Source organism: Rattus norvegicus, chromosome 14 (assembly GCF_021556685.1).
Source record: "Rattus norvegicus strain SHRSP/BbbUtx chromosome 14, alternate assembly SHRSP_T2T, whole genome shotgun sequence".
NCBI lineage: Eukaryota > Metazoa > Chordata > Mammalia > Rodentia > Muridae > Rattus > Rattus norvegicus.
The window spans coordinates 1,501,973-1,529,550 of NC_141547.1; the positions used below are offsets into that span (position 1 = coordinate 1,501,973).

Sequence of the window (27,578 nt, forward strand, 5' to 3'; positions counted from 1 at the left end):
TTGTTTTCTAGACTTTAAAGCTTGGGTTGTGTCTGTCTGGTGCCCATGGGAAACTTCACTGATCACACCAGCTCACATTGAAGTATACAAACCGTCTACTAACTGAAGGGAGAGAACATATCTATTTGCTACACATGATACCTAGTACATTAGCACATCATATATAATTGTCTTCAGCTCTGCTAGTATTAGCGTTACCAGTATAGATCACTACACAGAGCACTAAGATTTATTTTATGTGTATGAGTACACTGTCACTGTCTTCAGACACACCAGAAGATGGCATCAGATCCCATTACAGATGGTTGTGAGCCACCATGTGGTTGCTGGGAATTGAACTCAGGACCTTTGGAAGAGCAGTCAGTGCTCTTAAGCACTGAACTAAGCTTTGCACTAACCACACCTGCATTCCTATGGACCTGTTCTACTTATCTGCCCTTTCCCTGCCCACTAAGACAAGACCATTTGGAGGCAGCAGAGAAGTAACAAAAAAATTAACATTTCCTCCAAGTCAGGTTTAGATGGGAGAGTATTATAAGAACCAGGATTAGAAATTTTAAAGCTTTTTAAATTTATCATATGCATGTGTGTGAACATACACCATAGCATTCTTGGATGGGGGAGACCAGTGTCACAGAGGACAACCTTCAGGAATCAGTTCTCTTCTTCTGCTACGTAGGTCCCAGGGATTGAACTTAGGTTATCAGGCTTGGTGGTAAACATCTTTACCTGTGAAGTCACCTTACTGGTGGTTCAAGATCTGCATCCTTTGAAAGGGTTTCAATGTTTAATAAGCAAAATTCTAGACTAGACTAACAAATGCCTGTCACTTTTTTTTTTCTCTTTACACAGATTTTATTCCCCTCACAGTCTGCCCTCCAACTGTTCCACATCCCATGCCTCATCCCTGCCCTCCCTGTCTCCACGAGAATGTCCCTACCCCACCCACCCCACCAGACCTCTAAACTCCCTGGGGCCTTCAGTCTCTTGAGGGGTAGGTGCATCTTCTCTGACAGAACCCAGATCCAGGAGTCCTCTGCTGTGTATGTGTTGGGGTGTCGTTTTCTAAACAATTCCCAAATACCAAAAATAAATTCTCTAACCCAGAAATTCCTATAATTTTAGCTTTTGCTGTCTTTTCTGATGTTGCCCCACCCCCACACAAAAAGGACATTTTTACCCAGCATTCAAATGGTTTTAATATTTTTTAAAGATTTATTTATATATATGAGTACACCGTAGCTGTCTTCAGACACACCAGAAGAGGACATCGGATCCCATTACAGATGGTTGTGAGCCACCATGTGGTTGCTGGGAATTGAACACAGGACCTCTGGAAGAGCAGTCAGTGCCCTTAACCACTGAGTCATCTCTCCAGCCCTAAAATATTTAATAAATACATTAACCTTAGTTTTTCTTTCCAATGTTCTATTCCTTGTTTATTTTGAAGTAAACGTGGTGACTAAGGTGTTAATCAGTATGGCACATGCTTAGCTCACTTGAGGCCGGAGCCAGAATTCACCCCCAGTACAACCAAAAGGAGTATTTGCCGGCTGGTAAAATGGCTTGGTGACAACACGCTTACAGTGTAATCCTGACTGCCTAAATTTTTTTAAAAGATTTATTTTATATATAATACACACACACACACACACACACACACACACACACACACACACACACACTGTGGCTGTCTTCAGACACACCAGAAGAGGGCATCCAATCTCATTACAGATGGTTGTGAGCCACCATGTGGTTACTGGGATTTGAACTCAGGACCTCTGGAAGAGCAGTCAGTGCTCTTGCTGAGCCATCTCTCCAGCCCGACTGCCTAAATTTAACCCCTGGAACCCAGGTAATGGTGGAAGGGGAGAAGTGGCTCCTCTGACATCCACACACACATATACATACACATATACAGGCCATGCAAACTTTGTGGGTTTTTTTTGTTTTTGTTTTTTTTTTTTTTTTTTTTTTTTTGGTTTTTGAGACAGGGTTTCTCTATGTAGCTCTGACTGTTCTAAAATTCAGTCTGTAGACCAAACTGGACTCAAACTCTGAGACCCACCTGCCTCTGCCTCCCAAGTGCTGATTAAAGGTCAGTGTCCTCACTACACCCAGCAAAAATATTATTGAAAGTAAAACTTTATTCATTTATTATTATTTTTCTCAGTGTTTGTCTATGGAACCGTTGGGTTTTGTTGGAAATTTTTGTGATAGGCTCTGTATAGTCCTACCTGGCCTCTGCCTCCTTGCTCCACCATCATTGGAAAACCAAAATACTTTGTTTTAAGCCTTGTGTGTCTTCCCTCCATTTTTTGCACTCGCACCATGTCTGCCTGCACCTCTGTGAGACAGAAGAGTTGGACATCTGAACAGAGTTAAGAATGGTTGTGAATCACCATGTGGGGGTGTTGGGAACCAAACCTGGTCCTCTGCTAGAGCACCACCTACTCTAAATCAACCACTAAGTTACCTCTCCAGTCCCGCAATTGATTTTTGACAGGGTCTCATGTAGCCTAGGCTGCCCTTGAATTGTATACCTGAAAATGACCCTAAACTACTTACTCTCCGGTCTCCATCTCCTCAGAGTTGGAATTAGAAGCATGAACCATCGTTATCAGTTTTATTCAGTGCTAGGAATCAATCCAGGACCCCATGTAAGCCAAATGAGGGCTCTGTCCACTGAGCTACATCCCTAATCCAAAATTAAGCCCTTAAATCAAACACAATGAAACCCTTTCCAAGTATATTGGCATTTTCTTCTGAAAATTCTTTATTCTGCTCTAAACTATTTTTCCTGAATACCGCGCATTGACAAGAAACACATTTATGGGTTCTGGAGAGAGGACTTGGTGGCTAAGAGCACTTGTTCTTGCAAGGACCCAGGTTCAGTTCCCAGCCACCTATACAATGGTTCAGAAGCATCTGTAACTCTCTTTCCAGGGAATCTGATCTGGGACACTCTCTTTCGACTTCACCAGGCACCAAACACATATATAGTATACATACAAACAGAAGATAACACATAAATCTTTTTAAAAAACATTTTTATTTAAATTTTCTACATGTCCTGCCATGTACCATGTATCCATCACCACACACACACACACACACACACACACACACACACACACACACACACACACACACACACCCCATCAGTCCATCAGTGTGCTGTATGTTTTGTTAAATAGTGAAGAGCATGTAAGCGTGTTTTTGAAATAAGGGATATGAGTTGGGGATGCAGCTTAATCCAGTTTTTCTCCAGCACAAGTGAAGCCCTGGTTTGTTTGTTTTAAGTATTTACTTATTTATTGTGTATAAGTACACTGTCACTATCTTCAGACACACCAGAAGAGGGCATCAGATCCCATTACAGATGGTTGTGAACCACCACGTGGTTGCTGGGAATTGAACTCAGGACCTCTGGAAGAGCAGTCAGTGCTCTTAACCACTGAGCCATCTCTCCAGCCCCCTGGATTTGGACCCTCAACCCCATAAAACCCAGCATAGTGGCTACATGCCTGTAATCCCAGCACCCAGAAGATAGGGGCAAGAGAATCACAAGCACAGGTCATCCTGGGCTAAATGGCAAGGTCCAGACCAACCTGGGATAAATAAACTGTCTCAAAAATAATAAAAGATAAAAATGAAAACCATAAAATGCAAGCTGGGGAAATTTTACACTCAGTATCTAAGAGATCCTCTTCAGAGGACCAGAGTTCTATTCCAAGCACCCACATCATAGAGCATCCATGGGATCCAAGGCCTGTTCTGCGTTGACAGACACCAGAGGACAGGAAGCACGCCTGAGCTGTGTCTGTGTGTGTGTGTGTGTGTGTGTGTGTGTGTGTGTGGTGTGTGTGTGTGTGTGTGGTGTGTATGTGTGTGGTGTGTGTGTGGTGTGTTTGTGTGGTGTGTGTTTTGTTTGTGTGTGTGTGGTGTGTGTGTGTGGTGTGTGTGTGTGGTGTGTATGTGTGGTGTGTATGTGTGTGTGGTGTGTGTGTTTGTTTGTGTGTGTGGTGTGTGTGTGTGGTGTGTATGTGTGTGTGGTGTGTGTGTTTGTGTGTGGTGTGTATGTGTGTGGTGTGTGTTTGTTTGTGTGTGTGTGGTGTGTGTTTGTGTGTGTGTGGTGTGTATGTGTGTGTGGTGTGTGTGTGTTTGTGTGTGTGTGTGGTGTGTGTGTTTGTGTGTTATGTATGTGTGTGTGGTGTGTGTGTTTGTGTGTGTGTTTGTGTGTGCACACTTGTGCACTCGCTGACCCCTCTCGACTCCTCCCACCACTGTCAAGCGCTGTCACTGCTCTCCAACCGAACCTATCTCCTGCTCTGCCATCTGTTAGTCCCACCTCTCCATTTCCTCAGTACCCACTTCTCTTCTGTCTCGTTTACTTAACTAGCACAAGCTTCCCAAGTCCTCAAACTCAACGCTGTCAGTCCTACTGCTTCTGCCTAGGTTCTAGAGCCAGTTCTAGGACAAGCATCCTCCTTGGTTTTTAGGAGTGCTTGGATCCCAGAAGAAATAATTTAGAAAACAGTGATTATTTTCTGTGTTAGAGCTGTTTCTGAGGGAGCTTGAGTACTGCAAACAGTCCACAGTAAGGACCGAAATTGCAAGGGTGAGGCGGTGCTCCTTCAAGAAACGCTGAAATACATAGGTCAGATCTGGGTTTTGATATGGGGAACTTTAAATATAAATTTTGCAGGACAAGAATATGCACCCATCAGAGACTGGGCCTTCCTCTGCCTCCCACATTGTATTTCTTCCTGGAGTGACTCTTATTCTCTACTAACTGGCTTTGCAGCTCCCTTCTTTACCCTCTAGTTCACCCCACACACTTCAGTCTCATTGACATATCTAGCAGAAGTCACACCCACCCGAGTCTAAATCATTCCCAGCTCCAACCCTGACACTGTTGAGTCGAATTCTTGAAACCAGCAAACTAAACTAAACACTAGCTGTAGAAGACAGACAAGTTCCCAGGGCCTCAAACAGCAATGCCAGGTACCAATATAAAGATGTCTGTAACGCCTAACATCCAAAATAGTTATGAACACCTGGGTAGAAGAAAACATAAAATTGCTTATTTAAACACACATCAGGAGGTGGAGGCAAATGGATCTCTAAGAGTTGATGGGTAGCCCTGTCTACAAGGTGAGACCCTACCTCATAAAAGCACCAAAACACCTACGCTGGTATGAACCTAGGTTACAAGGTAGATGTGTGACAAGACTAAATACAGAGACTGGCTAGAGGCATAAGAATCCTTGATACTCATCCGCCCGAGATGAGATGAGCAAAGGACTTCAAAACAGAACCTGGAGCGGGTCCTCTCACTGCTTCTCTTGACGGGTTTTCTTCCAAGTCCTTGAGGTTTTTAGATCTTTTTTTTTTTGCCTTTTAGACTCAATGCTCAGTATGAAATGGAGCTGGGAAAAAGCATGCCACTTCCTGAACGCTGTTCAGTCTTAAATTCCCTTTGTAGAGATGAATTAGTTTGTCGCTTACTCTCATGCTCAGACAAAGTCACATTATGGATAAAGTGCATGCAAATTTGGATCTGAGAAAAGGCCTCAATGTGTAGTTTGCTGCAAATGCAGGAGGCCCAGAGTTTGAATCCCTAGGATCTACATACAGAGACAGGCAAAGTGTGGTAACATGCATGTCACTGCAGCACTCAGGACCTCCAGAGAAAACTTGCTGGATAGGCTGGATTGACGACCATAATAGGAATCGACCCTACTTCAATAAAGTAAAAGACAGAAGATTAACTAAGTCAACCGACCTATGGGCTCCACACAGGTGTATCTATGAGAATCTACAAGCACATACACAGAAGAGACCCAGCACATTCACTGCCATGGTGTAAGGGTAACACATTCCTATCCAACTGAAATTTCAAACTGTATTTGTTTTTCTATTCCTCCCCATGCCCCCTTCAAGACAGGATCTCTATAGCCCTGGCTGTGCTGGAACTTGCTCTGTAGTTCAAGCTGGTCTTGAACTCACAGAAATCTGCCTACCTTTGACTGCCTCCCGAGTGCTGGGTGGGATTAAAGATGTGCACCACCTCCTGGCTCTGTCCTCACTGCGACAGTATCCAAACCCCCTGACCCCTCACCCTGTTTCTGTTAAGCTGTGTGGACCATACTAGGCCTTTTTATTTTAGATTCCAAACTCTTCCTGCAAGCCAAGCCCACGCCAATGATCCTGCTCTTAAGAACCAATTTTCTTAGCGGGACAGTGGACGCCTTTAATCTCAACACTCAGGAGTCAGAAGCAGGTGGATCTCTGTGAGTTCAAGGTCAGTCTGGCCTATACAGTGTGAATTCCATGACAGCCAGGGCTAAACAAACCCTGTCTCAAAAAGCCTAAATAAACGTGTATCTTGCTTTTAAACACTGGATAATCTCTTCAAACTTTAAAAACACTGTCTTAGGGCCGGAAAGATGGTTAAGAGCCCATATAGCTTGCAATTTCCAGTTCCAGGGGGATCCGATACCCTCTGCAGGCCTAACACTACACTCCCATGCATGAACCTAACAGGCACCCATGACAGCACCACCCAGGCTGGGCTGAGTATACAAGAACACCTACCCCCATCTACATCTGTGTGAGGCCACATACAGCACCTGCATCCGTGTGTGGGAGCCAGGGGCCAATGCCGGGTGCCTGCCTTTATTGATCTCCAATGCCTGAGTTAGGCTCCTGAGAGTAATTTAAGAAAGGAGGTGGTTTTTCTCTGACTTTGTCCACTGAAGATCTTGTTTGTCGTGATTCTTTATGGATTAGAGAGGTTTAGCAGTTTGACAGCTAGATCTAGTCTGTTACTTGACTAAGGGTAGCAACTTGATTTGTTTTGTAACTCTAACCTTCTTCATTTTCCCCACTACACAGGAACTCGTCATTGGGGAACACTAGTGGGTAAGTCCCCAGAGTACACCTGTTTTCACCCACCAGGGCTGGGTTATTGGTCTACGCCACCCTTCCCAGCTCCATGTAGGTGCTAGACATCAAAAAGGATCCCAATGAATCATCTCTATAGCCTCCAAACAACTTTATTTTTAATTTTATGTATTATTTATTGAGACAACTATCTCACTTTGAAGGCCTGACTGGTCTGGAACTCACTAGGTAGACCAAGCTGACCTCAAATAAGAGAGACCTCCTTGCTTCTGCTTCCATAGTGCTGGGATTAAAGACAAGTGCCACCAAGCCTGGTTAAAATGTTCTCAGAAAAGCATGAAATGCTTACTACATTCTAGAAAATTCCCAAACAAAATGACATTCTTAATGTGCTTCTTTAACTGGTTTAGAAGTTGATTAATGAACCTACTATGAGCCAGGCGTGGCACTCCCAGTACTTGAGAAATAGTGACAAGGACGAGGACCAAGGATTCAGACCAGGCTGATGTCTGTATCTCCTCCTACAGCAAAGCCTGTCTCAAGCAACAAACGTGAGGACTGGGAAGGCATCACAATGACCACACAGTGGAATGGAAGGGTGGCTCAGAGGTTAGCAACATACACTGCTCTTGTAAAAGACCCAATTTCAGTCCCTCAAACCCATGCCAGGAGGCTACCATCTGTGCCTCAGGTGCCTAAGAGCGCCTGCAACGCACGTACACACCCCGCATTTACACACCTATGCAATCTAAGAACAGAGTTCAAGACCATCTTCAACTACATAGCAATTTCATGGCCCACACCTCATGTCTGCCTGTAACCACTTGGAGGACCAGACCATCTCTTTGGACCATTTGTGCACCTGCTCCCAAATGGTGCACATACATGCATGCAGGTACTCAGACACAACATGGAAATGTTGAGGAAAAATAAAGTAGTTTAACATATTTTCAAACTGAAACTAAACAGAACAAAAATTTTGAGTGGTTGTGTTGTTTCAAATTCTGTTCATTAAAACTTATTTTGCATTCCACTAATAGCATTAAATGACATTTTAAATGCTTGATATTTTTCTGTTTTTGAAACAGGGTTTCTCTGTATATCCCTGGGTACCCTGGAACTTGCTCTGTAACTAGGCTGGCCTCAGACTCACAGAGACCTGCCTCCCAAGCACTGGGACTAATGGGATTAAAGGCATTACCACCAGTGTCCAGCCCAGCAGGGTGTATTCAGACAGGATGGTGGTGGCCAAAGCCTTTAATCCCAGGACTTGGGAGGCAGAGGCAGCAGACCTCAGAGTTCGAGGCCAGAATTCCAGGACAGTGGAAGTTACACAGAGAAACCCTGTTTTAAACCCCCGCTTCCCCAAAAAGTTCAGATGGGCATCAACTCTTAGTATATTAGTATATTAGGGTGGAATAACCATAATAAAATAAAAACAATCGGGGTTGGGGATTTAGCTCAGTGGTAGAGCGCTTGCCTAGGAAGCGCAAGGCCCTGGGTTCGGTCCCCAGCTCCGAAAAAAAAGAACCAAAATAAATAAATAAATAAATAAATAAATAAATAAATAAATAAATAAATAAATAAATAAATAAAAACAATCATATACTGTGGTATTAACTGTCTAAAGACTAGGTTATAAGACAGAACTGCATTTCGAGAGGCCAGTGGCAGCCTGCAGGCTTGCGCAGACCTTTCAAGTATTTTCAAGCCTGAGCATCCCGTGAGCCTTCAAACAAGACAATGCTAATGTCACATCGCTGATGTGGCTGGCACACATGGAGTCCGCTCCATAAGCTCCACAGAAATGCTGTTCAGAAGCCTGAGACAGTGAACCAAACACCACAGAAGAGCGCGGTTGGTTGGTTTCTCAGATACAGCTGAACACAATGTTGTCCAGGTCTCTACTATTCTTTCCCCATACACCACGTTTTCTTCATTCAGGAACTTACCATCAGATTCTAGAGCAATACATGTCCCAGCAGGAGCAAAGGGAGGACTGACTATAAAACAACATACAACAAACACCCAGGGGCCAGCAAGCCTGAGACAGTCTCACTACTGGATCCCAGGTGTGCTCCAAAGTCCGAAGCTCAGCCTTGCCAGTACAACATACTCAAGTATGATACTATAGGCCTGCATCCTGACAAACGTCTGGACTAGGGATTTTGGACAGGATGTTTGTTTTACACAAATGTATATAATATATCACCTGTGAAAGTTTTGTTTGTTTAGATACAATGGGGAATCTCTTGAGTGACAAAAGAATTACTTTGAAGAAAAGGAATTACTGAGAATTCAATTTTTGTATTCATTTCCAGAAACAGAAAATGCCAATAAACAAGGGAAGTTGGCTAATGAATTCTGCCAGGTACAAATGGGCAGTCATCCTGTCCATTTGTAATCTTATTCTTGTCATTTTTAATTTTTAGTTAATTTTGACAAGGTCACACTATGTAGCCCAGGCTAGCCTCCAACTCTTGATCTTCCTATCTCAGCCTCTCAAATGGTAAGAGATACTGGCACATACCCACACTATGACCTTATTCTAATTTTTAAAAATAAAGTAAAAATTATTCCATGAAGCTATTATTCTGGCATTAAAACTTATGAACATTTGTATATACTCCATCAATTTGCTTTCCAGAGATTCTACACATTTCTCCCATGTCAAAATGTATCAGAGATATCTAGGCTTCCTAACTAACACCAATTAGAAAAATACCCATGATTGGATAAAGCCTTTACTTTACATTTAACTGTCAAGTTTTCATTTCCCTGATGCATTAAGAGAAACTGAATGGGACTTCTAGAGTTTTGTGCTCAAATATGATTGAGAAAATTCCTCCATACAAAAAGTCTTTGGGGGGTTGGGGATTTAGCTCAGTGGTAGAGCGCTTGCCTAGGAAGCACAAGGCCCTGGGTTCGGTCCCCAGCTCCGAAAAAAAAGAACCAAAAAAAAAAAAAAAAAGTCTTTGGGTGGGGCATCTGCAACTATTACATGGGTATCTGTTAGCATTAAAAACACCCTCTTTCAAACTCTACTGTTTAAAGCCAAAACATATTCTAACTGAAACTTAATAGTACCTAACAGGAGCACAAAGCAGTCAAAACCACAATTTTATCCCAACAATGATAAACAGAAATCTAACTATACCAAATACTCAGACATTAAACTGTCAACAAAAAACAAAGATGGGACCGCCTCAACTCTCACACAAGCCTGACTTCGATTAACCATCTTCCTGGAAAGACCTGACTTCCAACGCATTGACATAAGAACTTACAGGGTGGGTGGTGTAACCTCAGCACTCACAGAACAGGAAGACTGGCGCTGTCAAACACTCTCAGTCCCGTAAGAACTGCTTTATCATACAGTACCAGGGTCGTTACAAATGTTTTAAATCACAAATGAGGGAGATTAAATAAGGGCTACTAGAGTCTCTTTGGAACTGTTGTCAAGTCTCTCCGAGCCTTTTCCTTTCCTTCTACCTTTCTCCAAAACCTGGGCATACTACCATGTTACTTTTCTAAAACCTTCTGTGTCTGCCCTGGGGCTGCCCCGGGGCTGCCCGTGCCAGGACCTAAGGCAACAGCATGGCTTTGTCCTCTTCTTCTGTGTCTGCCTATTCCAGCAGCTGCCAGGATTCACAACTTCTGTGCTCTTTTCTTTTTCTCTTAAATGCTTAAAACAAAAAAGAAAGGACGGTATATTACTTACAACTTTTCATTCTGTAGATTAGAGACCAGTTTTTAGTAAAACTGGGAAATCTTTTCATGTACCCAGCAGCTATGAAGGAGACCATTGTGAAGCCTGACTTTCTCCCGAATTGGGAAGGGGGAAGAACAGAAACCTGTCTTTCAAACACAAGCATGTGAGCAAGCTGGCTACACATCCATTTTTAAAGGTCACTCATGGTGAACTACAACATTATCATTATGACAAGAGGAAACAGGAGCAACATTCTTCACAGACTGACTCAGGGAGATAAAAGGAGAACTGGAAACCTTGTCCCTCCCTAGCTAAATAAAAGAAAGCAGTTTACTACTGCACCCGTGTGTATTTTCAAGCAGGTACAGAAGAAAAACTCATTAGCTCTTTTAAAAATACACACATTTAATGTTGGTCTGTTTTAATTCTAAGTAAAGCAATTTCAAAAATACAACCTGAACATCAGAGCCATGTGAACCAGCATGATAAAGAAAACAGACATTCACAATGATTACGTCTAGAGACAGTTCAGCTTGATAAATTGTCTTCCAAGTATCTTAGAGAATTACTAAAAATACTGCTGGTGTTCAGTTAAAATTAAAGGGCTTTGGGAAAGATGATATGGTACAGCTGGAGTGAATAAGGTTACACGGGAATTACATTTTCCATTACCCCTAGATATAAACAAACATTCAAAACTTAACACAATCTCTGTGTTATTCAAAATATTGCAGCTGCAGGAAAGGCAACTTTAAATTAATAGCTAGGGGAAATCAAGTTTTGGTGGAGGTGAACAGAAGTGAGTTTGTAATTTGCACTTTGTAAAGCTCATTATACCTGGTCAACCAGGAACCAAAAGCAGGACAGGAAGTTCTCTGCTTCTTTTGGCGACAATGTGACAAGAAAAGCCATCTTTTGAAGATGCTTGAAGAAATAAAGCATGTTTCTTTAAAAACAGTCAAATAATTAATTAATGGAATAAATAATCACTAACCACAGTTTTAGCATTCTGTCATCAATACACTTCACAAATTTTTTTCATTTTGGCAGAAACTTCCCCAATTTTTAGTCTAAAATCCACCAATCATTATAAAAGTAAAATGAAGAGCTACCAAAATAATATTCTTCTGTTTACTCTTTGGCTAAGAAAGAAAACAAGAAAAAAAAAACAAAACAAAAATAAAAAAAAACAGAAGACAACTCTAACACTGGTGATAAAAGAAACTTTTTTTAACATGTAAAATAAAGATATCGATTTAAAATCTTGGTACATTTTATAAAAACAAGAGGTAATGTTGTAATAAAACAGCAGTTAGCCTCAGCTAGCAACATACTGTTTGTTAACCCTGTGCAATAAAACACTTTGTTCATACTACGCTTACTCAAACATGACTAACAATCACTACAGACATTTCAGGAGTCTCCCGGGCTCCCACAGACTTACTGTTAAAACTGAGACGTTTACAATCATAATGTGCCACAGTAACTCGAAAACGTCACTTCTAATAGGAGATCATGTAGGTTTCACTTCGATTTGTTTTAGGGATTCAACAGCTCAGTTACAAGGACTGAAAAGCGCTCTAAAGCCCATGGACACTGCTGTCCACACCCTCTTGAGTACACACTAAACTTGTCTGACACATTTCTCTTCATACATAGCAAGCAACAGCACCCAAGAAACGCCTGAGAAGAAGGCTGCTGTGTAAATACTGCAACTATTCCTGAAATAAGAATTATGGGATATATACTCCAAAGCTGCCCATTCCCATAATTTGTATTGCATAGGTCACATAATCACACACATATATATACACATACGTGTATATACATGTACATGCAAAGAATATATTAAGACGACAATGAAGTCTAGTCACAGAGCAATTTACAGGCTCAATATATTTTTTACATTTTGCTTGAAAGAAATTTCAATATTTTACAGTCTTTCAGTAGACATTATATACACTGTACTTTATGAAATCTAAAAGGGTATTGAAATAAATCTTTCCAACATTTTGGTAACAAAACACACAATGTTTCTCCAAATACTTGTGCTATCTACATGATCTGTTTGCTCTGATAACCACTAATCACAAAAATTGACTCAATGGAATAATTATAAAAAGTATCTAACACCATGCATGGGTTTGAATCATGTTTAATATCCTATCCTAGAAACAGTCTACAAATCTTAAGATTTAAAAAAATTAAGTCTCTCCTCTGATTTTTAAAAGATATCTTTTTATGACAATATCCGTAACATTGACAAGTACATGTTAAGGCCAGTATCCTCTCCTCTTGTGAGTATTTTTGTGTTTTCTGTTTGTTTTTCTAAGAAAGATAATGAAGCCCACACCTTTTTTGAACTGTACCAACAGAGCACGAGGCAGTGAACACAAGGCTTAGTCCTACAGTCAGGATGCAGTCGCTCCTTCCCACTCCACGAGATACTGCACCTTTCCATCCAGCGTCACGCGGCGAGCCAGAACCCGGTATTTCTCTCCACATGCTATTCTACCTGCGGCACCAAAATAACTAGTGATGGAGTTTTTCAGGTGATTGAGCTGTAACTCCTGATCTGCTAAGTTATTCAGGATTTCTGTGTTAAGTTCTTCAAACTGGTAATCTTCTTTGCCTTCATCATCTTTTACAACTTCTGAGTTCTGAGTATGGAGTGCTCTTCGTGGAAGGCGACCTCTTCTTCTCCGCAAATGTGGTATTGAAGCAGGCCACGATCTTCCCGTGCGAGTTCTTTTTCTAGAGTCAGATAACCTAGGGTAGGGAAAAGAACACATCTCCTCAGATCTTCACTTGGGCATTTTTTCCCACACAGGTTCTCACCTTATAGACTAGGCTAACAGAGTCTCATACTCTCCCTGCCAAAGCTTCCCTAATGCCAGGATCACTGACTACCACCACCTGGCATTGTGTTTGCTGAGATAGCATTCAGTCCAATTAAAACAATCAAAGTCATTAGCTCCATGTTGCTACCTTCCTTCATACAGACATCATCACTTCCTGGGGGTTGATTTTTGTACAGTTTTTCTTCCTTTAACTAGGTGCTATCAAGTTATAAGAATCAGAGCAAAGCTGGAAATGTGGCTGGATAACGAAGAGCTTGCCTGGCACACACAGGCCCTTGGTACAGTAACCAGCACCACTAAGAAAGAAAAGACAAATCCAGTCAGGTGAGGGTCTTATGACTTTAATCCCAAAACTTTCCAGAGGCAGGAAGATCTCTGAGTTTGAGGTCACCCTGGTTTGCAGAGGGAACTCCAGGAGAGCTGGGGATACACAGAGAAACCCTGTCTTGAAAACCAAGAAGACAAAAAAAGATCCATAGGAAATGAGTTTACACATTAGAAACAAGTTAGAACAGCAGTTTCTAAACTCTAAAACAATTAAAACAAAAAGATGAGAAAAAGGTTAAAGCTAGTGGAGAAGATCCCAAATAAGCCATACATTTTCTATGCCTGACATGATGTGGTCTAAGAAAATTTCCTTCTGAGGAAGTGAATCAGAAAAGCGAAGGAGGAAGGGCTTGCTACTAATTAATTTTTCTAAGCCTGAAACTATAATCATTGCATTGTCAAAGGCTTGGCGTTTGAGTCAGACATTTAAAATATAAAATGTCCTAAAAGCAAGGTACAGTTGTATATGAACTTAAGAAGCCAAAACATAGTAGTAACACATGCCTCAGTTCCCAGAGCCAAAGGATGAAAGGACAGCATGGCTTCTTTTTTTTTTCTTCTTTTTTTTTTTTTTTGGGGGGGGGGTGTCAATTACTAAGACCTCATTCAAGGGAAAAAATATTTTAAGACTTATTTCTACGTGTGTGTGTTGTATGTGTGTGTAAGTATGCTACATGTGTGCCGATACCCAAGAAAGCCAGAAAAGGACACCAAATATTCTGAAATTATAATTGTAGAAGGTTGTAAGCTGACTGATGTGGAACCAGACTGGGATTCTCTGTTTAAAGAAAGATAGTAAGCTCTTTTAACCACAGATCCAATGGTATCTGTATTGTTATGTTTGTGTTCTAAAAGCATTCAGATGTTTAACAACACAGACAATCAATATATATGGTTTGCTTCTCAAAAACCTCAAGGCTCACATACATTACTATCAATCGTGAAGTTATTCAATCAAAACCACACAAACAAACAATCTGAAAGGAATTTAGTAAAGAGTAAGAACAGAATGCCACACTCATGAAGGCAATCCCAATTGAGTACAGTGGACCTAATTAAGTAAGTTAAAGGTACAAGAACTTGTTGAAAAGTGGGGATATGGGGTTGGAGATTTAGCTCAGTGGTAGAGCGCTTGCCTAGCAAGCGCAAGGCCCTGGGTTCGGTCCCCAGCTCTGAAAAAAAGGAAAAAAGAAAAAAAAAAGAAAAAAGAAAAAAGAAAAGTGGGGATAAAAGGAAGGAGGAAGGGAACAGGAGAAAAATAAATACAAGAAGTGTGAGTGAGTTATTTTTACTGTGAAAGAGTAAGTAAGCGTTTAAAAAGTTAGTAAGCTAAGAAAGGAAAAAAAAGACTCAGACGACATAAAAAGCTACAAGACTATCTATCTATCTATCTATCTATCTATCTATCTATCTATCTATCTATTTTACTTTTAAAGCCTCCTCCCTACTGTTATAAGTACAGAGAAAAAAAACACTGGGAAGCTGTTTTTGGAGCTGTCTGCAAGCTATGCAGAGACTTCTAGGGACGCAGCTTTTATGAGCTGTCAACTATGTTTCATAGTGACACAGCTGTGTGTAAGTCATCTGTGGCCAGTCGTACAAAAACTCCTATATGCCCCGCCTACAAAACTCAGTGCTAAAAAAAAAATTAATATGAAATTGAAAAAAAATCAATCAATCAATCAATCAAGCTGGGCACTGGTGGCACATGCCTTTAATCACAGCACTCAAGGAAGGCAAGTGGATCTCTTAGTTTGAGGCCAGCCTAGTCCAACACTGCTGAAGTTACAGGGGGAAACCTCAGTAATATAGAATACCTACCCATAATGCCTGGGAATGCTAGACGAGGTAGTTTCTTTTGCACTGGAAGCACCCGTGAGGTCCACATCTGAGGTATTGGATGAATGTGCAACTCCCTCAGTTCTCCTGAGACAAAAGAATTTGAATGGTATAACAACTATATTACATAACAATAGAAATACTAATTCCTTTACAAAGAAAACTCCTAGGAAAGAAAAAAATAACTATTTACCCTATAGAACAAGGTAAATCCAACGCAGGATTCTCTGAAACTGATTCCTTACCCTGGAAAATTAGAAAAAAATAAATTTTAAAGAAAAAAACATTTATACTTAAAAGACAATTCTAGTGTAAATGGAATAAAGCATTCACTTCTCAGTAATTACGAAACTCTTCACTGAGAACATGCAAACAAATCCTCTTACCAAAGGCGGCTCAGCAGTTTTCTGAATCATTTTTCTTGTATATGGGCCAGGAGGACGACCTACAGATTTTTTCTTTCCTTTTTTTTCTATCCCATTGCTTACTTCCCTGAAACAAAGACTGTATTTAATCTTTGCATAAAGCAAAACTGACAATTTTACATAGCTAAAAAATAATTCTAATTCCATATTTGAAAGTTTAAGGAAAGGGGTGCTCTCCTTACTAATATATCTAATATATGCTTATCACTTCAAGACTTTAAAAAAATAAAAAATCACCAAGAAGCCATACTACCAAAGACTTTAAAACTTTATTTCTTACTACTTGGGAGGGGAAGGTTTCAAGAATTTACTACTGAAAATGACTACAAAATCAGCTAACCTTGTGAAATACCTGCTATTTTCACTAATTTCACTAATTTTCACAGTTTCTCTTTAAACACAGTCTCAGACATAATAACATCACATATTCATCTATGTAAAGGAACACGAGTAATACCATCAGAGGCAGAATCAAGCCAAAGGTGGCAGAACATGAAGGAGAAACAATAAAGAAATCTTCCACATTGAGACAGAGCCTCTGAAAGGGCCAACCACAAACTAGAGAATCACTCTTGAAGCACATGTGTACCAAGTAGTAAGAAGTTGTACAGATGAGGATATATGTGATGAGGATATATGTGATGAGGATATATGTGATGAAGCACATGTGTACCAAGTAGTAAGAAGTTGTATAGATGAGGATATAGCTAACAAAGAAAACGACAAAAGGAACAGACAGGAACATGCAGAACACAGTCTCTCCATGAAAAACGGCTGCTACAGAAAGGGAGAAAAGGGGCACAACGATGGTTCCTCTGCAGAAGGACTCGCTCACAAATAAACACAAGCTAACAAATGAAGGCCAGAGGATCTATAAGGAAAGCACAATGAAAGAAAAAGAAAAGGACCACAACCTCTGCAGACTAGAAAGGAAATAAACCAGGGAAAACTCCAAGTATGAGGACAAAGAGGAAGGAATGGGAAGACGAAGGCCTAGAGGTCAAAACTCTAAGGACAAGGATGGATGGGACATGCATTTTACAAAATAACCTAACATGCAAAGAGGACCACCGAGAGAAGTAATGGCACACTTAGCCTTCAAAGGACTGTGCGTACACACGCTCCACAAGGTAGGCATGCTCTGAAGAAAGATGAGCCCCTCTTGGTACTCGATAATCTGATTGCTGCCACTCCTAACACCATAGCAACGTGATGTCTGTGGGATTCTCGCTTCTTAATTCACAACGGCAACTGAGAGTAAAGGATTAGATCAAACCGAAAAATGGCAGGAAGAAGCGTTTTTCCTCTCTCAACAATACCTTAAATATACCCTTATTAAAAATGGCTATGTGGGGGGTTGGGGATTTAGCTCAGTGGTAGAGCGCTTGCCTAGCAAGCGCAAGGCCCTGGGTTCGGTCCCCAGCTCCGAAAAAAAAAGAAAAGGAAAAAAAAAATGGCTATGTGGTATTGTCAAGGTTTTGTAAACACATTTCCCTACTCTTCTTGTTCTTGCTAGACTATCACTGCATACAGCCCTTTCAAGCAGCCTTACACCTCACACTTCCTTGAGAAAATAGACTACCACACAATAACCTTAGGTCTCCATCTTCTACAAGCATATCCTCTGCTTTTACCAAAAGTTATTCTCAGACTGAGGCACAGAACCTTCCCTTTGCTTTCTAAATGAGGTTTCACTTACACTCATCTTTGTTTCCTGGCCATTCCTAACTACTGACATACCGTTACATTCTACTCTCATTCCCACCTTCTGCTGCCATTCCATTGGTCTGCTTCATGTTCACTTTACTTCACTCACAGCCCTGACAACATTTCTTCTTCACTCTTCTGTCCAACTCAGTTTCCTTTTGTACCCTTTTATGCCCCTTCCCTTCATGATCACCGTTACTCTGAATGTTAGTATCCCTGACATGCAGAAGCATAGTTCTTAATACATAAATCACGAGGCATGGATTCAGTCATACTTCAACGCTCATTCCAATCTTCACTGCTTACTCTAAATAAACTGTGTTTGTTGCTGTGACTAATAACAAAATGCTACGGTATCCTCGCATGTTTTACTAGTGCCCAGTATCATTTAGTTTATCCATCTTTCTTAAATGATTCCCTTCTTTTGGTTTACATGACACCAACACTCCTGGTTTCACTCTCCCAGGATGGTCATTCTGTTTCACTCTCCTTTCACTTTATGCCTTACATTTTATAAACCTCCCAATTTCTAAATTCAAACAACTGACATCCCCTTCTCTTCTCTGCTTGTCCCAGATCACTTTATTCACTCTCCTGACTACAAATCTGCTTTCTGATTTTCACCATCTGTCCTGACCTGTCTGTGCCCTCCTTACCTACAAACCAAAGTCCATGACCATTTACATTTGTGTCATAAGAATCTCAACTTAGGAACAGAACAGGAAATGTTCCCCCACCCACCTCACTATCACATTCTTCCCTATCTGAGTACGAAACCAGCATCTGTGAGTTGCTCAATCAGGAAATTTGAAATTCTGTTAACTTATTCCTCTTTTTCCCTCAAAAATGTAATTCAGTAGCAAATCTGATCAATTCTGCCCTAAGAGACGCCAACCCTATTCAGTGCACTTGTTTCCCTGACTCCTACACAAGCACCATCCAGACACAACCAAGCCTTTACCTCTTCCTACTTTTCTTTTCTTTTTTTTTTTTCTTTTTCTTTTTTTTGGAGCTGGGGACCGAATCCAGGGCCTTGCACTTGCTAGGCAAACGCTCTACCACTGAGCTAAATCCCCAACCCTCTTCCTACGTTTCTTACCTCTGTACTACCATGCAAACAATTTTTAAAGACAATTCAACTGTTTAATTAAAATGGGTACCATTTTTATAGAGACAGCAGGGTATCCATATCTACAGTTGCTGTGTGATCAAGAGCCATCCAATCTTTCAAGTATCTCATTCCTACTCTCTAATCCCCATTTATACCAAACTAATCTTCTGTGGATTCTGAGACTGCTTCATGGCCTCCACATCTGCACCCTGGGGCACTCTGCTCCTTTATTATTCACACACAGAATATTCTCAAATATTCTTTTACATAGTCCTCCATCCTTAAGCCTTCGAGTTGAAGTACAATGTCCCCACCTCTACTAACCCAACAGGTATGAAACAGTATACCAATGCTAAATGACATCAGGATACTCATCAATTGCTTTGTTATTTATTACACATTTTCCTCACTACACTGTCTTGTTCTCTTGTCTAAACCCTCAGCAGTTGGAAGGTAAAGGCGTGTGACTGAAGTGCTAGGTGTGAGAAGTGAGTCAGCAACAAGAAACCTAAGCAGTAAGTCCTCTCCTCAAAGGCCTTGCCAAGGGCTACGAGAGTGAACATCTAACACCCCCTTTCCTTACCTTGTCTAAAGGTGGGTGGGGCTAGCACAGGTCACCGTGCCACTTACACTGTCACACACACACTGTCACATGCCACCTCATAACACACACATTCAGTGCTGCACCACAGACTTTACCTGGAGTCAGATGTAGGTTTGGATGCCTTTCTGCCTTTAATTTTAAATTCATGGGATGTTCCTTCAGGTTCTTTCTCTGCTTTGAAAGCCACATTTGGTGGCACAGGAGGAACACGAATTCGCAACCCAAACAAATGCTTCTTCTTCTTTATTTCTTTCCCAGACATAAACCTAAATTTTTAAAAAAATTGACTAAAATTTTAAAAACTGCACATTCATATGGAAGGCCCTACCATACTTTCATGGAGAACTACCAGATACCACATTTTCCCCTTGATTTCCATTATTCTTTTTTTTTCTCCATCTTTATTAACTTGAGTATTTCTTATTTACATTTCAATTGTTATTCCCTTTCCCGGTTTCCGGGCCAACATCCCCCTAACCCCTCCCCTTCCCCTTCTACATGGGTGTTCCCCTCCCCATCCTCCCCCCATTACTGCCCTCCCCCCAACAATCACGTTCACTGGAGGTTCAGTCTTGGCAGGACCCAGGGCTTCCCCTTCCACTGGTGCTCTTACTAGGCTATTCATTGCTACCTATGAGGTCAGAGTCCAGGGTCAGTCCACGTATAGTCTTTGGGTGGTGGCTTAGTCCCTGGAGATTCCTTTATTCTTATCTACCCCATAGCTGGCTACAGAGTCTTACCTAAAGGCTACAGGCTTTCATGAGTGGAAAGGATAGGACAAGAATAGAAAAAAGGGGGTTGGGGATTTGGCTCAGTGGCAGAACGCTTGCCTAGGAAGCGCAAGGCCCTGGGTTCGGTCCCCAGCTCTGAAAAAAAGAACCAAAAAAAAAAAAAAAAAAAAAGAATAGAAAAAAGTCCCACATTCCCACATGGCTTCTAGATTAGGTTTGATAATAGGTAACTAATAACAGATTCCCATTCATGGGAAGCCAAGTTGGGGGGATTATTTAAATTCAGGTTTTTGTGGTTATTACTGTTATGAGACAGGTCTCATTATAAAGGTGAATTGGCTTGAATTCATGATTCTCCTGCCTCAACCTCCCAAGTACTTAACATCACAGTATGAGCCACTATTTCTGGCTCTGAACCCTGGGACTGTGGAGCAGCCTAAAGTTGTCAGTAATGCCCTGTCTCTAAATTAATAATTAAATCATCTCAGGAAGCAAAAAGTATTGAGTCCCAACAAACTCTATTTCAGAGTATCTTTATAATACAAAAAAATTGACCAGAGACAATCAAAAGGCCATCCTAAAGATCCAGAAAATAAAATGAGTATGAACGGTATGTAATTCAGCCATGAGGTTGAAAGCAATTTAGATCCAAAAAGGGTCAGCATAGTGTGTCTAGAAAACACACTAGGATCTCTGTAACCCAACACCTCCATAGACTTTGTATCTCTACTAGAACAGTCCAGGCCACAGAAACTTGTGTCAGTCAGTTGCTCAAACTGTCTTCCATTTTTATGTACATAAAGAGTGGGTACCTCTCATTCTACCATTAACAGTAACATGTATTTCTTACATTTTAAGGCAGAATTAGGAATTTACTCCAACAATACTTTTATTAGTACCATTACTCAATTGCCTTATACATTTTCAAAATAATTTAAAGATCTAGTTACAAGTAACTAAAATATTATCTAGTAGTAGTGAAAATACTGTCAGGTTCAAAACAGAATCTTCTCAACACCAAAAATTTTATAGTACAAGAATAGACTGTATGAGTCTGTATACATACTCATAAGAATTTCCTTGTCATTTTGAAAATATTTTCAAAAAATGTAGAAATGCTAGATTTAAAGAAGAAAGGAGTAGTCTATACAAGAATATCAGATTTTCTCAGTGAATTATCTAAGGCCACTCAGATCAATACTACTTAGTACTACTGACTCAGTAACTTACTTCCTGCCCCTCCACACGGCAATAACTAATCTTAAACCACAGGAGACTCTCTCTCCATCTGTTTGCATACTCCCACCTGCTAACAGGATGAGTTCACTTTATCCTCAGTATCTTGCATACAAAATACATTACTAGTAAATATGCTTCTTTAAGAGAGTAGACTAAATCTACCATCCGCATCAGGATACTGATATGCCTCCCGCCTACCCATTCTCTGAAGATTATTCTTCTCCAGCCTTCTGGAATCCCTACCTTACTCTGACCAGAAGAGAACAGGACATTAAAACATTTAAAACGGCATGTACTTCTTCCCTAACACCAACCCCACAATTCTTAATGCCCTCAGTCTCTCCTTACTCTCTCCCTTCTAAGGATATGTAAAATAAATCCACTTACATGGTCTTGTAATCATTTAATGCCTCCAGAACATGCTCATATCTTTCAGATTTGGGCGTGTCTGCCAGCTGTGAAGTATCGAAAAACAATTTAATACACTGTAAGTTCATTCATTAATAACAGACAGGTGCTAACTATACGTTCATTCATTAATAACAGACAGGTGCTAACTATACGTTCATTCATTAATAACAGACAGGTGCTAACTATAAGTTCATTCATTAATAACAGACAGGTGCTAACTATAAGTTCATTCATTAATAACAGACAGGTGCTAACTATAAGTTCATTCATTAATAACAGACAGGTGCTAGACAGAGCTAGAGGATGCGTGTTCAGAAGACCTAGCATCCATCTATCCTGGGTCCTCACTGAGTTACTACATGACCTACCCAGTGCCACTGAACCTTTCAAAACTGACTTTCTATCTCTTAAAAGAAGTTTAAATTTTACACCCATTTTGTTATTAGTTCATTACATGAAATAAGTGTATTTGTAGAACAACGACATACTATAAACACTACAAAACTGACATATTAGTAGTCATATTCAATTTGTTATAGCTCTATGACTTAGGGAAATAATACCTCTAGTATTATAGTACACACAATCTCTACAACAATAAAAACAACAAAACTGTGAAACAGGAAGGGTTCTTTTCATAATTATACATTTTAGTTGGTCCCAAATAGCTCAGCACCTCTTCAACTTCACAAACTACTATGTTTTTTTTTTTGGGGGGGGGGTCTTTTGTTTGTTTTTCTCTTTTCTCTTTTCTAGACAGTCTCTCTGTGTGCCCTGGCTACCCTGGAATTCACTCTGTAGACCAGACTCGTCTCAAACTCTTAGAGATCCACCTCCCTCTACCTGCCAAGTGCTGGGATACAAGGCGGGAACCACCCAGCCCAGCCCACTTTTTAAAATCTATACATTCACTTGGCAGTGGTGGCACACAACTTTGATTCCAGTACTTGGAAGGCAGAGGCAGAAGTAAGTTCAAGGCCACCTTGGTCTATAGCATTCCAAGATGCTGGGGTTACACAGAGAAACCCTGTCTCAAAAAAACACTAACCCAACCAAAGTTTAAAATTTAGCCCCACTGATATAGATAGGTAAGACAGATATATAGACAGATAAAGACAGAAAGAGACAGAGTTCTATATAATCTGATACAAAGAATGTTCACTAGTTGAAGTATCCATGCCCAAGGACATTATTAAGTGAAAGAGACCTCAATCTGCCAAAAACAATGTTGGAGCTAGAAAAGGCTCACAAGTCATTCTCTAACTCCAGAGGGAAGTCAAGCCCAAGACATGCCCTGATAGCTAACAAGCTAACCCACAGGCGGCACTGATGTTAGTGAGCCAGCCCCAAGCTATGAGCCCTGAAAACACAAAACCAAAGTCCAAAGAATAATAAAAAATTGGAACTTTAAAAGTAGCCCCTAGAACTGCGCAACAATGCTCCTGAGATGTGGCTTCTCAAGCTGAGCTCGGCTTTGGTATTCTTTAGCGAGAGGACTTCAAGGCTGGCCTGTGTATAGGCCCAACTTCAGTGACCACTGGACTTCTGGCACTGTTGCAGAGCTTATAAATGCCCATCTCTCAGTGCAAGATGCTAGGTAATGCTCTCAAGGACCTGTCCAAGTGCCATTCTCCCAGGTGCAACAGATGAAAAATGTTCCAGTGGACGTGGTTCAAGCCTGCAAAGCTTCTTCCCTGGACAAGACCACCCAGTGGAAGCCTCCACAGCACTGTCTGTCTGCCTGGCTGCTGGCTACTTGGTAAGAAGCCTATCTAACTTTTACATTAGCATGGTATTATATGGAATGTTTGGGTGGATAAACCAAGTCTACTCAAAAGACAAATCTTGTGTGGACATGCTAAGTCCAAGCACCTCACAGCTCCGAAGGCCACACAAAGGTAAGATGAACTGCTCCAATCCTCCTGTTAGAAAGAACGCCGTAACCTAGGCTCTGCTGGTTGTTCTTTCAGCACTTCTGGTGCTGGTGCTAGCTGTACTGGGTCAGTTATGCTAGGTCACCACCAGGCTGTCCTCCTAATCTGAGATACAGAGTCTGGAGGAAGCTTTACGGATTGAACACATCAGAAGCTCATGCTCACAGGGCTTGGTGGCACATGCCTTTAATTCTAGCACTTGGGAGGCTTTGAGTTCAAGGCCAGTCAGTTTCCAAGACAGCCAGAGATACATAGATAGACTTGTCTCAAAATAACAAAGGGGCTGGAGAGATGGCTCAGCGGTCAAAAGCACTGACTGCTCTTCCAGAGGGCCTGAGTTCAATTCCCAACAATCACGTGGTGGCTCACAACCATCTGAAATGGGATCCAAGGCCCTCTTCTGGTGTCTGAAGACAGCTACAGTGTACTCAATACATTGAATAAATAAATGTTTAAGATAAGTAACAAAAAAGCAGCACATACTCAACCCTCTAAAGTACAATCTTAAGACACAGAATTTCTGGGCTGGAGAGATGGCTCAGCGGTTAAGAGCACCCGATTACTCTTCCAGGGGTCCTGAGTTCAATTCCCAGCAACCACATGGTGGCTCACAACCATCTGTAAAGAGATCTGATGCCCTCTTCTGGTGTATCTGAAGACAGCTACAGTGTACTTGTATATAATAAATGAATACATCTTTCAAAAAAAAAAAAAGACAGAATTTCTATTTAAGGAAGAATGAATAAGCAGATTTTGAAGTTTGGAAGAAAAAAGGCAAGTCCTGGATCTAATTCAACCTTTCATCAAGACCACCATCTTTTTATGAGACCCAGTTATCTACTCTTAGCTTAATATTACTAGTGGTAAAAACTAAATCGCTTACTGAACCTCACTTCATAAGCATTATAGTTGAGCAAAAAGCTCTCTCTCTCTCTCTCTCTTTTTTTTTTCTTTCCTTTTTTTCGGAGCTGGGGACCGAACCAGGGCCTTGCGCTTGCAAGTACTCTACCACTGAGCTAAATCCCCAACCCCAAGCAAAAGCTCTCTTAAAGCCTTCTCTTCCATTTTACAAAACAACCAGGCAAATATCTGAAAACAGCTTTTATAAGTCTGAAACTGGGCTCAGGTTTCTAATAGGCCACATCATGTGATTACTTCATATAAACTGTCTGATCTTCCTGTTTCCCCTTGTATCCTCAAATCTGAAGTCTTATTAGATGAGTTATAATCAAATCAAAAATCCCTACTATATTATCTGTTTTATTATACTTAAGTTTAAAAGAAAAAAGCAGGTCATAGTGGCACATGCTTTTAATCCCAGCACTTGGGGAGACAGAGGCAGAAGCAAGTAGACCTCTGAGTTTGAGCCCAGCTTGATCTACATAGTGAGTTCCAGGATAGCCAGAGATATCAGTGAGACCTTGTATCTGTGCAAAAAGAACAGCAGCAACAAGACTTTTCAAAGATCTTTATAGACGGTCTACCCCTCCACCACTGCTCTATAGATTAAACTAAGCCTCATATATACTGTGCAAATAATGTTTTATCACTGAACTACATCCTGGGTCCTCTTTATACTGTTTTCTTCTTTTTTTAAGCAGAAGATTCGGGGCTGGGGATTTAGCTCAGTGGTAGAGCGCTTACCTAGGAAGCGCAAGGCCCTGGGTTCGGTCCCCAGCTCCGAAAAAAAAGAACCAAAAAAAAAAAAAAAAAAAAAAAAGCAGAAGATTCATGTATTCCCAGCTGACATCCAACTTCCCATTTTTCTGTGTCCATCTCCTAAGTTCTGGCACATGCCTGGTTTTACCTGGTGTTAGGGACTAAAGCAGGCCTCATCATGCTCGGCAAGAGCTGCACCATCTGAGCTAGTCTGCACGCCCCTATAAATTTTATGTGGGGAATGTGGGGAAAGACAAAATTTTGCTTTATAGCCCAGTTAGTCCCAAACATCTAACAATAGGTGTCTGTGCCATATTACCTCTCAGTGCCTAACTCAATCATAGGCTAGCTTTGAACCTGTGATCCTACTGCAATTGCCTTCTGAGTAGCTAACTCAATCATAGGCGAGCTTTGAACCTGTGATCCTACTGCAATTGCCTTCTGAGTAGCTGGGATTACAGCATTAATAGACCTTATTTTTATTTTATATTGTTAAGATAAATATTCACTATGTAGCCCTGGCCAGCCTAGAACACCCTACATAGTTTAGGCTGGAATGAAATTCAGTGTTCTCCCTGCCTCTGCCTTCCAAATGCTCTGATCAAAAGTGTGTGCCAATTTTTGTTTTCAGCTCAAATATTTTCAGGTATTTTCTCTTGATCCCAGCATCCTTTCCAAAGACAAAACAGAACTTTGGCCCCTTTTACAAGCTCCATTAATATTTCCCAAACAAGTTTCCTTACTGTTTTTCAAGTCAGCTATAAATCCATTTAACTTTGGCTTAATTGTTTGCATTTCAGTATCTTATTTGAAGTCAGTTTATAATTTGTGTATACCATGTCCACAGCATTCTATAAAACAGGGTTGCACATCTGAAACAACAATATTTACAGTATTTATTCCTATAAGGTTTTTTAAATTGATTTATAAAACTTCAAAATTCACTTATATGAAATATCAACTTTCTATTTTGCTGAGAATCAACAACAAAACTGATTTCCTTTTTCTGAAACCTACTTTTTTACTTTTTGAAAATTACAGTATCTGGGCAAGGTGGCATATTCCTTTGATCCCAGCACTCAGGAGGCAGAGGCAGGGGAATCTCTGAATTGAAGGCCAGTCTGGTTCACATTGTAAATTCTACGACAGCCAGAACTACACAAAGAAACTCTGTCTTTAAAGAGAGAGAGAGAGAGAGAGAGAGAGAGAGAGAGAGAGAGAGAGAGAGAGAGAGACAGCATAAGCCACAGAAAGAATTGTCCAGTACTTACTCCTTATGCCTTTTCTCTAATTTTGTCTCCAGTCCCTGGAGAACACTATTTGTGCAGGATGCTATCTTTGACCTCATGGAAGAGGGTGAAAGCTCTCCCTGTGTTACACTCTAAAGTGCACCACCTATCAACTGTGACAGGATAAACTAGACTGTCAGAATCATGTTATATAGTAAGTGTGCTATCTCTCTGTGAGGGAGAGCTGAGTAATGTCACCAACACACAACCTCTTTTTTGGTGTTTAGGGCTTGTTTTTGAGACAAGGCATCACTGTATTTATGTAAGCCCAGGTTGGCCTTGTGAAATGATGACCCTCTTGCGTCAGCCTGAAGAGACCATAGGTATGCAAGCACATGCCCAGTTCATATACACTTAGCTTCAGGTTTATATCTATATACAAATGTGTTATTAATTTGAAATATAATTATTCCTCTAACAAAATATACCCTTTAACAACTAGAGTTCTTGCCATCTATTCAATACTAATATAAAACATACAGAGTCCTAAGTATTGCTGTCATTCAGACTTCTTCAGACATTCTATTACACTTCATAGACTCCAGACATCTCTCTCACATCTACTGAGTTCCCTCCACCTTTCTTCTAAAAATTAAGGCAGCACTATGTATAGGCTGCTGTCAATCTTAGGCTTAAGGTTTTAAGACTACAATCAATAGAAATTGAGCTATATTGAAAACTAAGATTTAAGGACTGGGAGATGGCTCATTGGTTAAGAGCACTGACTGCTTTTCCAGAGGTCTTGAGTTCAATTCCCAGCAACCACATGGTGGCTCACAACCATCTGTAATGGGATCTGATGCCCTCTTCTGGTGTGTCT

General features: G+C 40.8%; 1 protein-coding gene across 9 annotated transcripts in view; it reads right to left on the reverse strand.

Moving 5' to 3' along the window:
• Positions 1-11,006: 11,006 nt before the first annotated feature.
• Positions 11,007-27,578, reverse strand: part of Mtf2 (metal response element binding transcription factor 2) — a 44,095-nt gene continuing 27,523 nt past the window's right edge. For 6 of the 9 annotated variants that reach the window (XM_087583733.1, XM_087583732.1, XM_087583735.1 and 3 more), the window contains 6 exons: positions 21,853-21,920; positions 19,591-19,761; positions 16,035-16,140; positions 15,842-15,894; positions 15,631-15,735; positions 11,007-13,390 (listed from right to left, as the gene is read on the reverse strand). In XM_087583733.1, the coding sequence (XP_087439859.1) occupies positions 13,033-13,390; positions 15,631-15,735; positions 15,842-15,894; positions 16,035-16,140; positions 19,591-19,761; positions 21,853-21,920 (861 nt within the window). In that variant the 3' untranslated portion in view covers positions 11,007-13,032. 9 annotated transcript variants of the gene reach the window in all.